This window comes from Chiloscyllium plagiosum, unplaced genomic scaffold, assembly GCF_037043375.1.
Source record: "Chiloscyllium plagiosum isolate Xiang-an unplaced genomic scaffold, Cpla_swu_hap1 HiC_scaffold_30, whole genome shotgun sequence".
In the NCBI taxonomy this organism is placed as follows: domain Eukaryota; kingdom Metazoa; phylum Chordata; class Chondrichthyes; order Orectolobiformes; family Hemiscylliidae; genus Chiloscyllium; species Chiloscyllium plagiosum.
In genome coordinates this window covers 25,951,763-25,967,022 of record NW_028270168.1, presented here as the reverse complement: position 1 = coordinate 25,967,022, position 15,260 = coordinate 25,951,763, and the positions used below count along the sequence as shown (strand labels likewise).

The window sequence follows — 15,260 nt, the reverse complement described above, 5'->3', positions numbered from 1 at the left end:
TAATGTTGCACTCCTTGGCTTTTTGAGAAACAATTTCTTGGCAGTGGAAAGTTACAATAAGGCCTTGTATTTTTAAGAAAAAAATTCTTAAAAGTCCATCAAGCTCATCTTTGAAAGCACACTGCTCCTTCCTGCCAAATTCCCCCTTGTTGGTAGAGACTGAAGGTAATTTGTGATATACAATTGTCTGCTACAGTTATAGAGGTCACAGATGTACAGCACAGAAACAGATCCTTAGGTTCAACTCGTCCGTGCTTACCAGATATCCTAACTTAATCTGGTCCTGTTTGCCAGCACCCAGCCCATATCCCTCCAAACCCTTCCTATTCATATTTGGGAAAAACCTTATCTATTTACCCTATCCATGTTCCTCATGATTTCATAAACCTCTATAATGGCTCTGACACTTGCAGAGAAAACAGCCCCAGCCTGTACAACTTCTCCCTCTAGTGCAAATCCTCCAACCCTGGCAACATCCTTGTAAATCTTTTCTGAACCCTTTCAAGTTTCACAACATCTTTCCGATAGGAAGGAGACCGGAATTACACACAATATTCCAAAAGTGGCCTAGCCAAGGTACTGTACAGTCACAACATGACCTCCCAACTCCTGTACTCAATGCTCTGACCAACAAAAGAAAGCATACAAAACACCAATTTCACTATCCTATCTACCTGCAACTCCACTGTCAAGGAGCTATGAATCTGCACTCCAAGGTCTTTTTGTCCCTAGGATCTTACCATTAAGTGCATAAGTCTTGCTCTGATTTGCCTTTCCAAAATGCAACACCTCACACTTAACTAAATTAAAGTCCATCTGCCACTCAGCCCATTGGCCCATCTGATCAAGATCCAGTGGTAATCTGCAGTAACCTTCGGTGTCTATTACGCCTCCAATTTTGGTGTCATCTCCAAACTTAGTATCTATACCTCCTATGTTCACATCCAGATCATTTATATAAATGACGAAAAGTAGTGGACCCAGCACTGATCCTTGTGGCACCCCATGGGTCACAGGCCTCCAGTCTGAAAAACAACCCTCCACCACCACCCTCTGTCTTCTATGTTCTGTATCCAAATGGCTAGTTCTTCCTGTATTCCATGAGATCTAACCAGTCTTGCATGGGAAGCCTTGTCGAACACCTTACTGAAGTCCATATAGACCACATCTACCGCTCTACTCTCATGATCCTTTTTTTTTACTTTTTCAAGAAACTCAGTCAAGTTGTTGAGACATAATTTCCCATACACAAAGCCATGTTGACTGTTGCTAACCAGTCCTTGCTTTTCCACATACGTGTCAATCCTGTCCCTCCAGATTCCCTCCAACAACTTGCCCATCACTGACATCAGGCTCACTGGTCTATAGTTCCCTAGCTTGTCCTTCGCACCTTTTCTTAAAAATTGTACTACGTTAGTCAACCTCCAGTCTTCCGGCACCTCACATGTGAGTATCGATGATACAAATATCTCAGTAAGAGGCCCAGCAATCACTAGCTTCCAACTGATCAGGTCCTGAGGATTTATCCACCTTCACGTGTTTCAAGACATCCAGCACTTCCTCCCTGTCATATGGACATTTTTCAAGATGTCACCATCTATTTCCCCACATGCTGTATCTTCCATATCCTTTTCCACAGTAAATGCTGATGCAAGATACTCGTTTAGTATCTCCCCCATCTTCTGCAATCCAAACAAAAGCCGCCTTGCTGATCTTTGAGGGGCCCTATTCTGTCCCTAGTTACCCTTTTGTCCTTAATTTGTTTGTAAAAACCCTTTGGATTCTCCTCAACCCTATTTGCCAAAGCTATCGCACGTCCCTTTTTTGCCTTCCTGATTTCCCTCTTGAGTATACTCCTGCTTTTATACTCTTCAAAGGATTCACTTGATCTATCCTGTCCATACCTGACATATGTTTCCTCCTTTTTTTTCACCAAACCCTCAATTTCTCTAGTCATTCAGCATTCCCTACACCCACCAGACTGTCATTTCACCCTAACAGGAGTATACTGTCTCTGGATTCTCATTATCTCATTTTTGAAGGCTTCCCATTTTCCAGCCATCCCTTTACCTGCAAACATCTGCACCCAATCAGTCTTTGAAAGTTCTTACCTAATACCATCAAAATTAACCTTCCTCCAATTTTAGAATTTCAATTGTTAGATCTGGTCTGTCTCTTCTCATTACTATTTTAAAACTAAGAATTATGGTTGCTAGCCCCAAAGTGCTCTCCCACTGACATCCGCAGTCACCTGCCCTGCCTTATTTCCCAAGAGTAGGTTAAGTTTTGCACCTTTTCTTGTAGGTACATCCACATACTGAATCAAATTTTTCTTGTACACACTTAACAAATTCTTCTTCATCTAAACCCTTAATGCTATGGCAATCCCAGTCGAGGTTTGGAAAGTAAAATCCCCTACCATAACCACTACATTATTCTTACAGATAACTGAGATCTCCTTACAAATGTGTTTCTCAATTTCCTGCTGACTGTTAGGTGGTTGATAATACAACCACAGTAAGGTGATCATCCTTTTCTTTTTTTCAGTTCCACCCAAATAACTTCCCTGGATATATTTCTGGTAATATCCTCCCTAAGTACAATTGTAGAGCTATTCCTTATCAAAAAACACACTCCCCCTCTCTTGCCTCCCATTCTATCCTTCCTGTAGCATTTTTATCCTGCAACATTAGGCTGCCAGTCCTGTCCATCCCTGAGCCAAGTTTCTGTAATTGTTGTGATATCCCAGTCCCATGTTCCGAACCATGCCCTGCGTTCATCTGCCTTCCCTGTTAGGCCTCTTGCATTGAAATAAATGTAGTTTAATTTATCAGTCCTACCTTGTTTTCTGTTTTGTCTCTGACTGCTTGACTCCCTTCTTTTCTCAACTATGTCGGTCTCAGATTGATCGCTTTCCTCATATCTCCCTAGATCCAAACCCCCCCACCTAACTCATTTAAATCCCCCCTGATCAAATCTCCCTGTCAGTATATTAGTCCCCTTCTAATTCTGGTGCAATCCATCATTTCTGTACAGGTCACTTTTACCCTCACTAGCTCGTAGCACTGGGAGTAATCTAGATATTACTACCCTCGACCTTGTTAAATTCCTGCCTAGCTCTTCATATTCTCCCTTCCTTCAGGAACTCTTCCTTTTCCCTTCCTGTGTCATTGGTTCCAATGTGTACAATGGCTTACTGCTGGTCCCTCTCCCTCTTCAGACTATTCTGCACCCTCTGAGATATCCTCTTGATCCTGGCACCAGGAAGGCAACACACCATTCTGATTTTTTTGCTGCTGGCGACAGAAACGTCTGGACTAGTGTGTCCCCTAACACAATTGATTGCTTGGAACCCGAAGTATCCCTCATTACATTAGAACCAGTCTCGATACCAGAAACTTGGCTGCTTATGCTACATTCCCCTGAGAATCCATCAACCCCTACATTTTCCAAAACAGCATGCATGTTTGAAATGGGGATAACTACAAATGACTCCTGCACTACCTGCCTACCTCTCTTGCTTTTCCTGTAGTTCACCATTTATGTGACTGTATGTGTGGCTTTTCTCCCTTCCTATAACTGCCATCCATCATACCCCCTTGCTCGTGTAAGTTCCTCATTGCTTCTAACTGTCTCTCCAACCGATCTATTCGATCCGATAGGATTCTCAACCAACAGCATTTATTGCAGATGTAATGCTCAGTGACATGTAAAATCTCCCTAAACTCCCACATCTTACAAGAAGAGCATATCAATCTACTAAAGGCCATTTTTGTTTATTCCAATCTACAGACCCAATAAATAGCACACTTATTCCTCTAATAAAACACTGCTCCAGGCTAACTTAATAGTTTTGACTTCCGAGACATATCTCAATAAAACATATAATTAATGAGAACCCACTCTGCTCACTATTGTAGATTTACAGCAAGGCTATACTTAAGAATATTCACATCTGCTTCCATGCTGTGACCGCTCTCAAACAGGTTCCTCCAAGATCAGTTATGAATGCCGCTGTTTAAGTTTTCCTAGATGCACTCCGATGTCCAGTGATGCATGAATTCAAACAGCAAAGGCAATAACTGTGCAGGTTCACTGCTGTATCACTTAGCAGTCTGGGTTTCTTTCTTGCCTGCACTGACCATGTGTTGCCTTTGTCTGTCCTTCTCCCTTTTAAAAGTGCCATTGTTTTGATTTTGTTTTCGAACTCAAGAGAAAAAAAATGCAACAGGTTATAGAGTTAGATGTACAGCACGAAAACAGATCCTTCAGTCCAACTTGTCCATGTCGATCAGATATCCCAACATAATCTTGTCCCACTTGCCGGTCCCATATCCTTCCAAACCCTTCCTATTTGTATATCCACCCAGGTGCCTAAACAGTAATTGCTGCTCCTGGAATTTGAGGAAATCGCTTCCAACGCCTAAAATACCTCAAAAGGAGCAGCCTGTTACAGCCAGAAATTTTGGATTACCCAGAATCCAGTTGTTTGAGTAAATCATATTCTAACCTTTTTTCTGTTGTGCTGGTGTTCTGTATGCCTCAAGTGCTTCCCTTTGTCTCGTTGCAAGTCTAAGGATTGAGGATTACTAAATTCGTCTTGCTTTAATAGCACAGAATCAAATATTTTGAAGATGTAGATTTTATTGTCTCAGGTTGGGAGAATTATTTAAATTTAGGTTGGTTCCCTTCTGAAGTAGAATGCTCCTGGCATATTGGTTGTATACTGATATGTTGCATCTCTAAATGTTGCAGTATGATCTTTTGCATGGCAAGCTCCTGATTTTGATGTTTTTAATGTGTGAGTTATCAGTCTTACCAGACCATGGGGCTACTCTCTCTTTGGAGAGAGAACTGGTGGTGCTTTAACCAGCGAGCCACTTTATCTCTGGTGAGGGGACAGGTTGAGAAGGAGACCCCTTCACAGTAACATCAGCCAGTGGGAATTGATCCACACTGTTGGAATCACACTGCTTTGCAAATAAAACATCCAGCCAACTAAGCTCTTTAGAATACAATATAAATGAAGCCCAAAGACCTATTTCATCACTTTGAGATAACTAAATATGTATATGCAGGTCTGATATACAAAATTCAGGCTCTGGTAACAGCATATGCTGGATTTCAGATTTTCCTGATTTTGGTTTACATGCCAGATTGGATGACACTAGGCAAGGGTAACCAAGGTTAGCATTTTATTTTCAAGTTTCCGATCTGGCCTGAAATTTTGTTTTTGTTTCTGAGGTCAGCAATTGGAGCAGTTAGGAATGGGCAAGAAATGCTCATCTAGTCAATGATGCCCACATGGCCATGAGTAAACTCTTTTAAAGAAAAACAAAATCCTCCCTGTGCATTGCAGATGTTCTCAGTAAGGCAAATTCCTATCAATTAATCCATGTTTAATATTCAGGCTTTGTAGTGAAGGTGCCAAAACTGCTGTTCAGCGTTTACAATTATGTAAGCATGCAGATAGCCACATATATTTAAAAGAGTTTGTATTTATTCTTGTTCCATTTCCTTCATTCGTTGTGTTCTTTGTGCTGAGACAAAAAGTATCTGGCTTTTGAACAATTATTCTTCATGCTTGTGTAGTATATTTTTAAAACTTCACAATTAGTGATGTGTGTAAAGGATGGAAGTCATTGCATCTGATGAAATACGTCATGTAAAATTCAACACTAATGTGAGTAATATTGCAGCTTCATTTCTGAAGATGCTATATTACTGATTCTTTTCTGCACTTTTCCATTTCTCCATTCTATCTTGCACTGTTCAGGATGAAGGGTGGACACGAACTTCAGCAGTTTTATGGCTATTCAGCGCCATCTGATTAATACTCAAAAACCAATGTCATCTTATTTGAGAAACAGCATTCATGTTGGAACAATATCCATTCTATGATTGTCCTATCTCTTCTAGCTATACATAGATTCCATACAATACAGAAGAGGCATTCGGCCCACAGAGTCTGCACTAACACTCCAACCTAGATCCAACCCATTGAGTTTTTACCATGGCTAACCCACCAGCCTGCATATCCCTGGACAGTATGGGACAATTTTATTTGCACCATGCCAATCCACCTAACCTGCACATCTTTGGACTGTGGGAGGGAACTGGTGCTGACTCGGGCAGAATGTGAACTCCACAGTACCCAAGACTGGAATTGAATCCAGGTCCCTTGTGCTGTGAGGCAGCAGTGCTAACCATTGAGCCACCTGTGTTGGAAAAGACAAATGTTTCCCATTTTGTCAGATGCCTTTACACGTACCACAAGCTGGCACTTGAAATTGAATTTGGCAGAAAGGTATGAAGCACAAGATGCAGTCATCACCTGGCAGTTTGTTCAAGGCTGTACTTATTGTCATTGCTGTGCACACATACAGCATGGCAGTTGCCAGGAACCCCAGTGGTACTGTCCATATAATCACACTGCACGTTGGAATTGAACTCCTGAGTGCCTACTCTTGGGCAGGTTATAAAATTTTGTGGTCAGTCCATCTTCATCCATTGTGAAATCAGGCAGACATGTTTCACTGATTTGTGCTCTGAACAATAACTTTTTGAGTCTGCCTTTGCATTGCATGGAGGATGAGCTGTATTGACATGATTGGTCTCTGCGGTGAGATCTGCATCACCTCAAAGCCTGACAGAGTGGAAAGTGTTGCCTCTCAAGCTAAAGCTGTAACTGGCTCCTGGCAAGTTATTTATTTGGAGATAAGAGCAACTCCAATCCATAGACGAAATATGTTCTCACAGGCCCTATTACTTCATAGTAGTTAAATGCTGTAAAGAAAATGCAAGCAAAGCTGCTGACTCCAAAGCAGTTAAAGCACTTCTGAAGTGTTCCATTTTTTCTGACATCATCAGTGCTACTTGTGCACATGCTGGTGGTAGTTGTTTTTCCAGCCATCGTGGTGTTGGCAACACATACTTTTGTTCGATAGCACACTGCTAAATCTTTACTTTTGTTGAATATAATTTACGTTTGATCAGAATAGTGCTGATGAGATTTCTTAAATGCAGTTATAGGTTTTGCTAATTGTTAAGTAGAACAGGTGTTTTCTGGTCATTGAGGTCTGTGTCACAACTAACTCTTCCATTATTTGCTATGCTTCAATAAGCATTGTCTAATTATTCTGAGAGGCTGCTGAAGATACCAAAAAAAATCCGGTGCTCATCATTCATTCATTCGTTTGTAGTGTAGAGTTACCTTGTAGAGCGTGTCTGTCCAATTATCTCTTCACTCCCCTATTGGCATTATTGTTTTGTGTTGAAGTGGCTTAACAAGCAAGTGGAAAAAGCAATGACTAAAACGTGAGCTTCAACCCTTCAGGTTCCTCTTCAGCCCAGTAGCTGAATTTTTGCAGTTATTGGCTCGAGTAGGAAATAAAAACACTTGACGCTATTGTGTTAATAGACTTGTAAAAAGGAATACTGGAAATGTGCTCCAAACAGTTCTATTCTTGATGTGGAGACATTTTGGTCATTTATTTGTTTGCATCTGCTTGAGAATTGAGACTTTATCTTGCAGTGGAACTAAATGGAGCAGAAATGACAACATTTTTATATTATGTCAATGTGCAGTCTTTACTCTTTGCACACCTGGTTATGAGTCTAGGAGAAATAAAAGATCAGGCAGGACTCAAAACTGGTTGTCTTGGTGCCTGGCTAAGCTTACGGCTTTTGTTCACCTGTGGTGCCTGATGCTATTTAAAGCAGTAGAAATTCAATTTTCTAATTTAAAAAGGATAAGAAAAATCAATCAAAACAGTGGGTTGCAAAATCTTTTAAATCGACTTTGTTTGTAAGTCATAAGAGCTGAATTCCGCACAAATACAAAATAAGTATGAAACAGAAAAATAAGTGCATTTGCAGTGATAGAAATGAATTGATGGTGACAATGAGCTTCTTTAAAATAGTTATTTAAATCCTACATCTTCCTTTTAAAGCCATGAAGATGAACTTATCTGAATAAATGGATGGCATATTGAACCAGCAAAATGCCTTGTCACCTCTAATATTTGGTTATGAATGCATTTTGACTTCTCAATTATAGGTTTGTTAGGAAATAGTTTGAGCAATTGAGTTCAAATGCAGCTTGAAGTGTTACAGCACTGGAACTACACTGTGCCATAGTAGGAGACTAACGGATCACTTTTCTTTTATAAAAAGTAAAAAGATATGGTTGGAAAGGCGGCAATAGTTTGTCTAATTTACTTTCTGTAATAAAACAACAAATATACAAAGCTCAACTGAGACACCCAGGAAATTGAATTGTTAAATAAAAATCCTCAGGAATATTTAATAGGCAATTACTTACCATATCTACCTTGCATTTATTGTGCCAATTATATTTAAAAGATAAGCATACAAAATTTGGCCAAAATATTGGAAATTCATTTTTGATTAATTTTATGGTAATCAAATGGGGGGCATTGGCTGTGTTGTGCTTATTGTGGGCAGATGAATACATATAATCCAAAACACTCAGTCTGATAGCAACAAATGAGAGAATATTTCACTTTTTTATCAAGATAAAAATTTGAGTGTTTCTGCTCCTAATTAAATGTTAGTATACTTTCTTTGGACCCTTTAACATCTGACCAATATTTTATAGTGGCTGTAGCACATGCTGGAATTGTTACATGCTTTTATTATTTGCATTGTGAAACACACGAGTTTTTTTTCTCCTAGGATTCCTAAGTGTTCCTTGCTAATTACATGGTCAATTAGATTCAAAGACTGATACCAACCAAGAAGAAAAATCTCAACCGATTCTTTCCATTTTGGCAGTTAATTCCTGAAATCTGTGTAAAGAACCCAAGGATCCATTCTATTTTTGTTTTATGCCTTGTGGAGTATTGTACATGTACACAACCGAGGTAACTTCCTACAGCGTAGGAGCAGAGATTCAAAATGTTCTGTCACTCTCTGGTCAGGACTACAAGCCAACTGTTTTCACAAAGGCTGTTACTGTCACTTTATTTTAACTCAAATGAACAGAATCAGCCCTCCACATGGAAGCCTGTTCAATTTCAATGTCTCCCTCTGAGTGGTTTTGTACTAATGATTTTGCTTTCTTTAGGCTGGAACAGGACATTAAGAAGCTGAAGGCAGACTTGCAGTCAAGCAGACAGTGTGAACAGGAACTGCGAAGTCAGATTAACTCACTGACCAGCACTGAACGTAGTATCCGTTCAGAAGTAGGACAACTCCGACAGGAGAATGAACTGCTACAGAACAAGTAAGATATTTGCTATTTTGTGAAATTATTATGCAAATGTTTTAAATACTTAGGATGGATGGGTCCTCTTGTATCCAAACTAGGGAGCACTTTAAAGTAAGTGTTTGCTCTTTTAGGGCCAATGAATCAAATCTTTCTTCTGCGTGTCGTTTGACTTTGGACACACTGCCTCGGACTTCACTGGAGGCTGGGACTTCGAAATATTTTCAGGGCAAAGTTAGATTCTTGTTAGGCAAGGAACTTCTTAAGAAGTCATTGGTTTCAAAAAGCTAATTCTCTGTCAACAGATACTGCCAGACATGTTTTTTTTCTAGCACTTTTTTGTTTACATTTCAGATCTCCAACATCTGCAGTACTTTGCTTTTAATTTAGGTAAGAGATTCAAAGAGAGTTGGTAGGGTAGGTGGGAACGTGGAATTCGGAACACAAAAAGGTCAGCTGAGATCTTACTGAATGGCTGAAAGGACCTGAAGGGTCAAATGAACTACTCCCAATTCACATGTTAGACCGTATGATTTCGGAGCAGAAGTAGGCCATTTGGCCCACTTAGTCCACTCAACCATTTAATGAGATCATGACTGGTTTAATAATCCTCAACTCATTTTCCTGTCTTATCCCCATACCCTTGATTCTCATATTGATTAGAAATCTCTAGGGAAGTGATTGCTGGGCCTCTTGCTGAGATATTTGTATCATCGATAGTCACTGGTGAGGTGCCGGAAGACTGGAGGTTGGCAAACTTGGTGCCACTGTTCAAGAAAGGTGGTAAGGACAAGTCAGGGAACTATAGAACAGTGAGCCTGACATCGGTGGTGTGCAAGTTGGAGGGAATCTGAAGGGACAGGATTTACATGTATTTGGAAAGGCAAGGACTGATTTAAGGATAGTCAGCATAGTTTTGTGCGTGGGATATCATGTCTCACAAACTTGATTGAGATTTTTGAAGAAGTAACAGAGAAAATTGAAGGCAGAGTGGTAGATGTGATGTACATGGACTTCAGTAAGGCGTTCGACAAGGTTCCCCATGGGAGACTGGTTAGCAAGGTTAGACCTCATGGAGTACAGGGAAAACTAGCCATTTGGGTACGGAACTGGCTCAAAGGTAGAAGACAGAGGGTGGTGGTGGAGGGTTGTTTTTAGACAGGAGGCCTGTGACCAGTGGATTGCCACAAGGATTGGTGCAGGGTCCACTACTTTTCATCATTTATATAAATGATTTGGATTTGAGCATAAGAGGTACAGTTAGTAAGTTGGCTGATGACACCAAAATTGGACGTGTAGTGAACAGCGAAGAAGGTTACTTCAGATTGCAATGGGATCTTGATCAGATGGGCCAATGGGCTGAGAAGTGGCAGTTGGTGTTTAATTCAGATAAATGTGAGGTGCTGCATTTTGGGAAAGCAAATCTTGGCAGTGCTTATACACTTAATGAGGTAAAAACAATGACTGCAGATGCTGGAAACCAGATTCTGGATTAGTGGTGCTGGAAGAGCACAGCAGATCAGGCAGCGTTCAAGGAGCTTCGAAATCGACTTTTCGGGCAAAAGCTTTTGCCCGAAATGTCGATTTCGAAGCTCCTTGGATGCTGCCTGAACTGCTGTGCTCTTCCAGCACCACTAATCCAGAATCTGGTTATACACTTAATGGTAATGTCCTAGGGAGTATTGCTGAACAAAGAGACCTTGGAGTGCAGGTTCATAGCTCCTTGAAAGTGGAGTCACCGGTAGATAGGATAGTGAAGAAGGCATTTGGTATGCTTTCCTTTATTGGTCAGAGTATTGAGTACACGTGTTGGGAGATCATGTTGTGGCTGTACAGGACATTGGTTAGCCCACTTTTGGAATATTCTGGTGTCCTTCCTATCGGCAACATCTTGTGAAACTTAAGAGTTCAGAAAAGATCTACAAGGACATTGCCAGGGTTGGAGGATTTGAGCTATAGGGAGAGGCTGAATAGGCTGGGGCTGTTTTCCCTGGAGCATCAGAGGCTGAGGAGTGACCTTATAGAGGTTTACAAAATTGAGGGGCATGGACAGGATAAATAGGCAAAGTCTTTTCCCTGGGGTGGGGGAGTCCAGAACTAGAGGGCATAGGTTTAGGGTGAGAGGGGAAAGATATAAAAAAGAGACCTAAGGAGCAACGTTTTCACGCAGAGGGTGGTACGTGTATGGAATGAGTTGCCAGAGGAAGTGGTGGAGGCTGGTACAATTGTAATGTTTAAAAGGCATCTGGATGGGTATATGAATAGGAAGAGTTGGGAGGGATATGGGCTGGATGCTGGCAGGTGGGACTAGATTGGGTTATGACATCTGTTGGCATGGGCGAGTTGGACTGAAGGGTTCTGTTTCCGTGCTTTACATCTGACTCTATGACCCTATCCTGGCCTGGCATATACTTAATGACTCAGTCTCAACAGTTCTCTGTAGTAAAGAATTCCACCGACTCATCGCCATCTGAGACAAGAATTCTCCATCTTAAACAGATGACCCCCGACTGAGATGATGCTCTCTGGTTCTCCAGGACCAGTTCATAACTTCTGAAAATCTTAAAAACTGAGATGTAGGACACTGACATTTTTTAGAAGGTTAAATCTTTTGAATTGGATTACATTAGGTTAAACTTTGGTGGATCTTGTTTTGAATTTCTCTCAAATTTCCAGCATGACAATATGACCTGTTTGCATAAATTGTGAAAATTGTTTTGAAGAGCATATTAAAACCTAAGCAAAACTTAATTGGAACTGTTGACTTTTCATGTTGGTTTACTTCATATTCGTTCTGAGTTTGGCTGTAGCTCAGCTTCCTCATTTGTAAATTTAATCTCTATCCAGATTGCACACTGCTGTGCAAGCCAAACAGAAGGACAAGCAAACTATAAGCCAATTAGAGAAGAAACTCAAAGCAGAGCAAGAGGCAAAGACCTACCTTGAAAAACAGTTGGTGGATGAGAAGAAGAGAAAGAAGCTGGAGGAAGCGACTGCAGCTCGAGCTGTGGCACTTGCTGCAGCTACAAGGTCAGCCACCGAAGTTTGCATAAGATCTATCAATTACTGCAAACTAAAGATACAAAATCTCAAACATTATTAATAAGCATTATTCTAAACCCACTAATCCCCCCACTATTTGCGTGAGTATTTTGTAACAGTATGATTATTTTACCAGTTTAGTTTAGATTACTTACTTAGTGTGGAAACAAACCCTTCAACCCAACAAGTCCACACCAATCCTCCGAAGAGCAACCCACCCAGACCCATTCCCCTACACTTACCCCTTCACCTAACACTACGGGCAATTTAGCATAGCCAATTCACCTAACCTGCACATTTTTGGACTGTGGGAGGAAACCGGAGCACCCGGAGGAAACCCACGCAGACACTGGGAGAATGTGCAAACTCCACACAGACAGTTGCCTGAGGCTGGAATTGAACCCGGGTCTCTGGCGCTGAGAGACAGCAGTGCTAACCACTGTGCCGCCCACTGTTTCTATGCCATTTAATATTGAATATTGGGTCATTTTGTATTTTATTTATTGTGCAATTAAAATACTTTTTAAATAAATGGATATTTGGTGATTCTGTCCCAATTTCATGCATCACATAGCTGGTTTGAAAGGGGAAGAAAAATTAATCAGTGGTTACCATACAATGAAATTCTTGCTCATGATGTAGTATTCTGACCTCTGAGGAAGATGAGAAGGATAATGCAGTAATTTCTGTTCAGTGGAGTGCAATTCAATAAAGCCATGTTTGCATGTTTCTTAGTGACTGGTTCACACTGCCTTAATCTCACTCCCAAGCCTCGTAGGCTAGAATGGACAACTTTGATTCAGACCCTTGTGTGATCTGTGAATGGCTGGCTGGTTTGCAAAATTTACCAGCAATAACGTAGTCATTACCCTAGACGTGACAAGGGCCTTCAGATAGAATCTGTATTTAAACTCTTAGTGTATCTAAAATCTGATTGGCTTGGTATTCTATTGTCTACTCACAAGGAAAAATGAATCTTCTCAACGCCAGCAAAACACTTTAAAAATCTTCTAAGTATTCCATTTTCTGCCTTCCATCTGACCTGCTGATCCAGGAATCAAAACTTGTTTTCACCACTAACGTTCAAATTGAATAAAGTTTGGTTCCAAGCTCCAATGATCAAATTCTGGGGTGTTACCTCCCAGATTGAAGCTATTAATTAACACCCAGAAAGTCTTGCATATTTGTGTGCAGAAAATGAAGGATTTGACACTTTTTTTTGTTAAAGAGGGGAATGTACAGAAACTCTACGAAGTCGTATTCGAGACCTGGAAACAGAGTGCAAGAAGTTAACAATTGACATGAAAGTCAAAGAAGACCAGATTCGCGAACTAGAGATGAAAGTACAGGTAAACTTGCAGCTTATATAATATCTAGTGCAATGTGAGATAGCTAATCATGATCTAAAAGCAATTTAAATTATATATTTGTCTACATCTAAATTGCAATTACCCACCGTCTTCAAGGTTTTAAGCATGGCTTTAAGCTGATGGGCTATGGCAGTATTAACTTTTTCACTCCTATCTGCCTCAACCTCCTGCCAAAAGACTTAATAACAAGAATGCTGGAAAAGCTCAGCACATTGGCAGCATCTATGGAGAGAGAAACGGAGGGAGCTTTTGATGAAAGGTCAATCATCTGAAAGATCACTTCTGTTAATCTTGAGGTTGAGGCTAAGTATTTCCAACTTTAAAAAATTTTTTGTTGTAGCTGGTGGAATTAGAGTTAGTCAGAGTCATCAGGATTTACAGCATGGAAGCAGACCCTTTGGTCCAACTTGTCCACATCGACCAGCTATCCTAAATAAATCTAGTCCCATTTGCCAGCATTTGGCCCATATCCCTTTAAACCCTACCTATTCATAAAAAGCATCTGGATGCCTTTTAGGTATTGTAATTGTGCCACCCTCCACCTCTGACAGCTCATCCCATACACTCACCACCCTCTGCATGAAAATGTTGCCCCATTAGGTCCCCTTTAAATCTTTCCCCCTTACCTTAAACCTATGCCCTCTAGTTCTGGACTGACCCACCCCTCATGAAAAGATCTTGTCTATACTCCCTATCCATGCCCCTCATGATTTTATAAACTTCCATAAGGTCACCCCTCAGGCTTCGCTCCAAAAATAGCCCCAGCCTATTCGGCCTCTCCCTGAAGCACAAGCCCTACAACCCTAGCAACTTCCTTGTAAATCTCTTCTGAATTCTTTCAAATTTCACAACATCCTTCTGATAGGAGGGAGAGCAGAAACGCACACAGTATTCCAGAAGCCGTCTAGCCAATCTCCTGTTGTAGATCGTAGCAGGAGTGTGTGCTGAGCGTTGAACAAAGAATTATAGAGGTTTACAAAATTGAGGGGCATGGATAGGATAAATAGGCAAAGTCTTTTCCCTGGGGTTGGGGAGTTCAGAACTAGAGGGAATAGGTTTAGGGTGAGGGAAAAGATATAAAAGAGACCTATTGGGCAACTTTTTCACGCGACTCTATGACTATAGTTACAGCACAGGAACAGGCCCTTCGGCCGTCCAAGCCTGCACTACCCCATCTATACCTCACATGATTTTGTATCCCTCATAGCTAGTGCCCTCATACCAGACAACATTCTGGTGAACGTCCGCTGCACCTTCTCCAAAGCATCCACATCCTTCTGGTAATGTGGCGACCAGGACTGTATTCCAAATGTGGCTGAACCAAAGTCTTTTACAATTGTAACATGACCTTCCAACTCTTGTACTCAATATCCTTTGTGATGAAGGAAAGCATGCCATATGCCGCCTTGACCATTCTGTTGACCTGTGTTGCCTCCTTCACGGTACAATGGACCTGAACAACCAGATCTCGCTTTCCCCAGGGCTTTTCCATTTATCGTATAGTTTGCTCTAGGATTGGATCTTCCAAATGCATCACCTCGCATTTGTCTGGATTAAACTCCATTTGCCATTTGTCTGCCAAACTTTCCAATCTATCTACATTCTGCTGTATTCTCTGA

At 41.0% G+C, this 15,260-nt stretch overlaps 1 protein-coding gene across 4 annotated transcripts in view; it reads left to right on the top strand.

The window, feature by feature from the left end:
- maco1b (macoilin 1b) overlaps nucleotides 1–15,260 on the top strand; it is a 110,203-nt gene that overhangs the window by 83,219 nt on the left and 11,724 nt on the right. For all 4 annotated transcript variants that reach the window (XM_043717640.2, XM_043717637.2, XM_043717643.2 and 1 more), the window contains 3 exons: nucleotides 9,089–9,247; nucleotides 12,077–12,259; nucleotides 13,500–13,620. In XM_043717640.2, coding sequence (XP_043573575.1) covers nucleotides 9,089–9,247; nucleotides 12,077–12,259; nucleotides 13,500–13,620 — 463 coding nt within the window. The remainder of the gene's footprint in view (nucleotides 1–9,088; nucleotides 9,248–12,076; nucleotides 12,260–13,499; nucleotides 13,621–15,260) is intronic.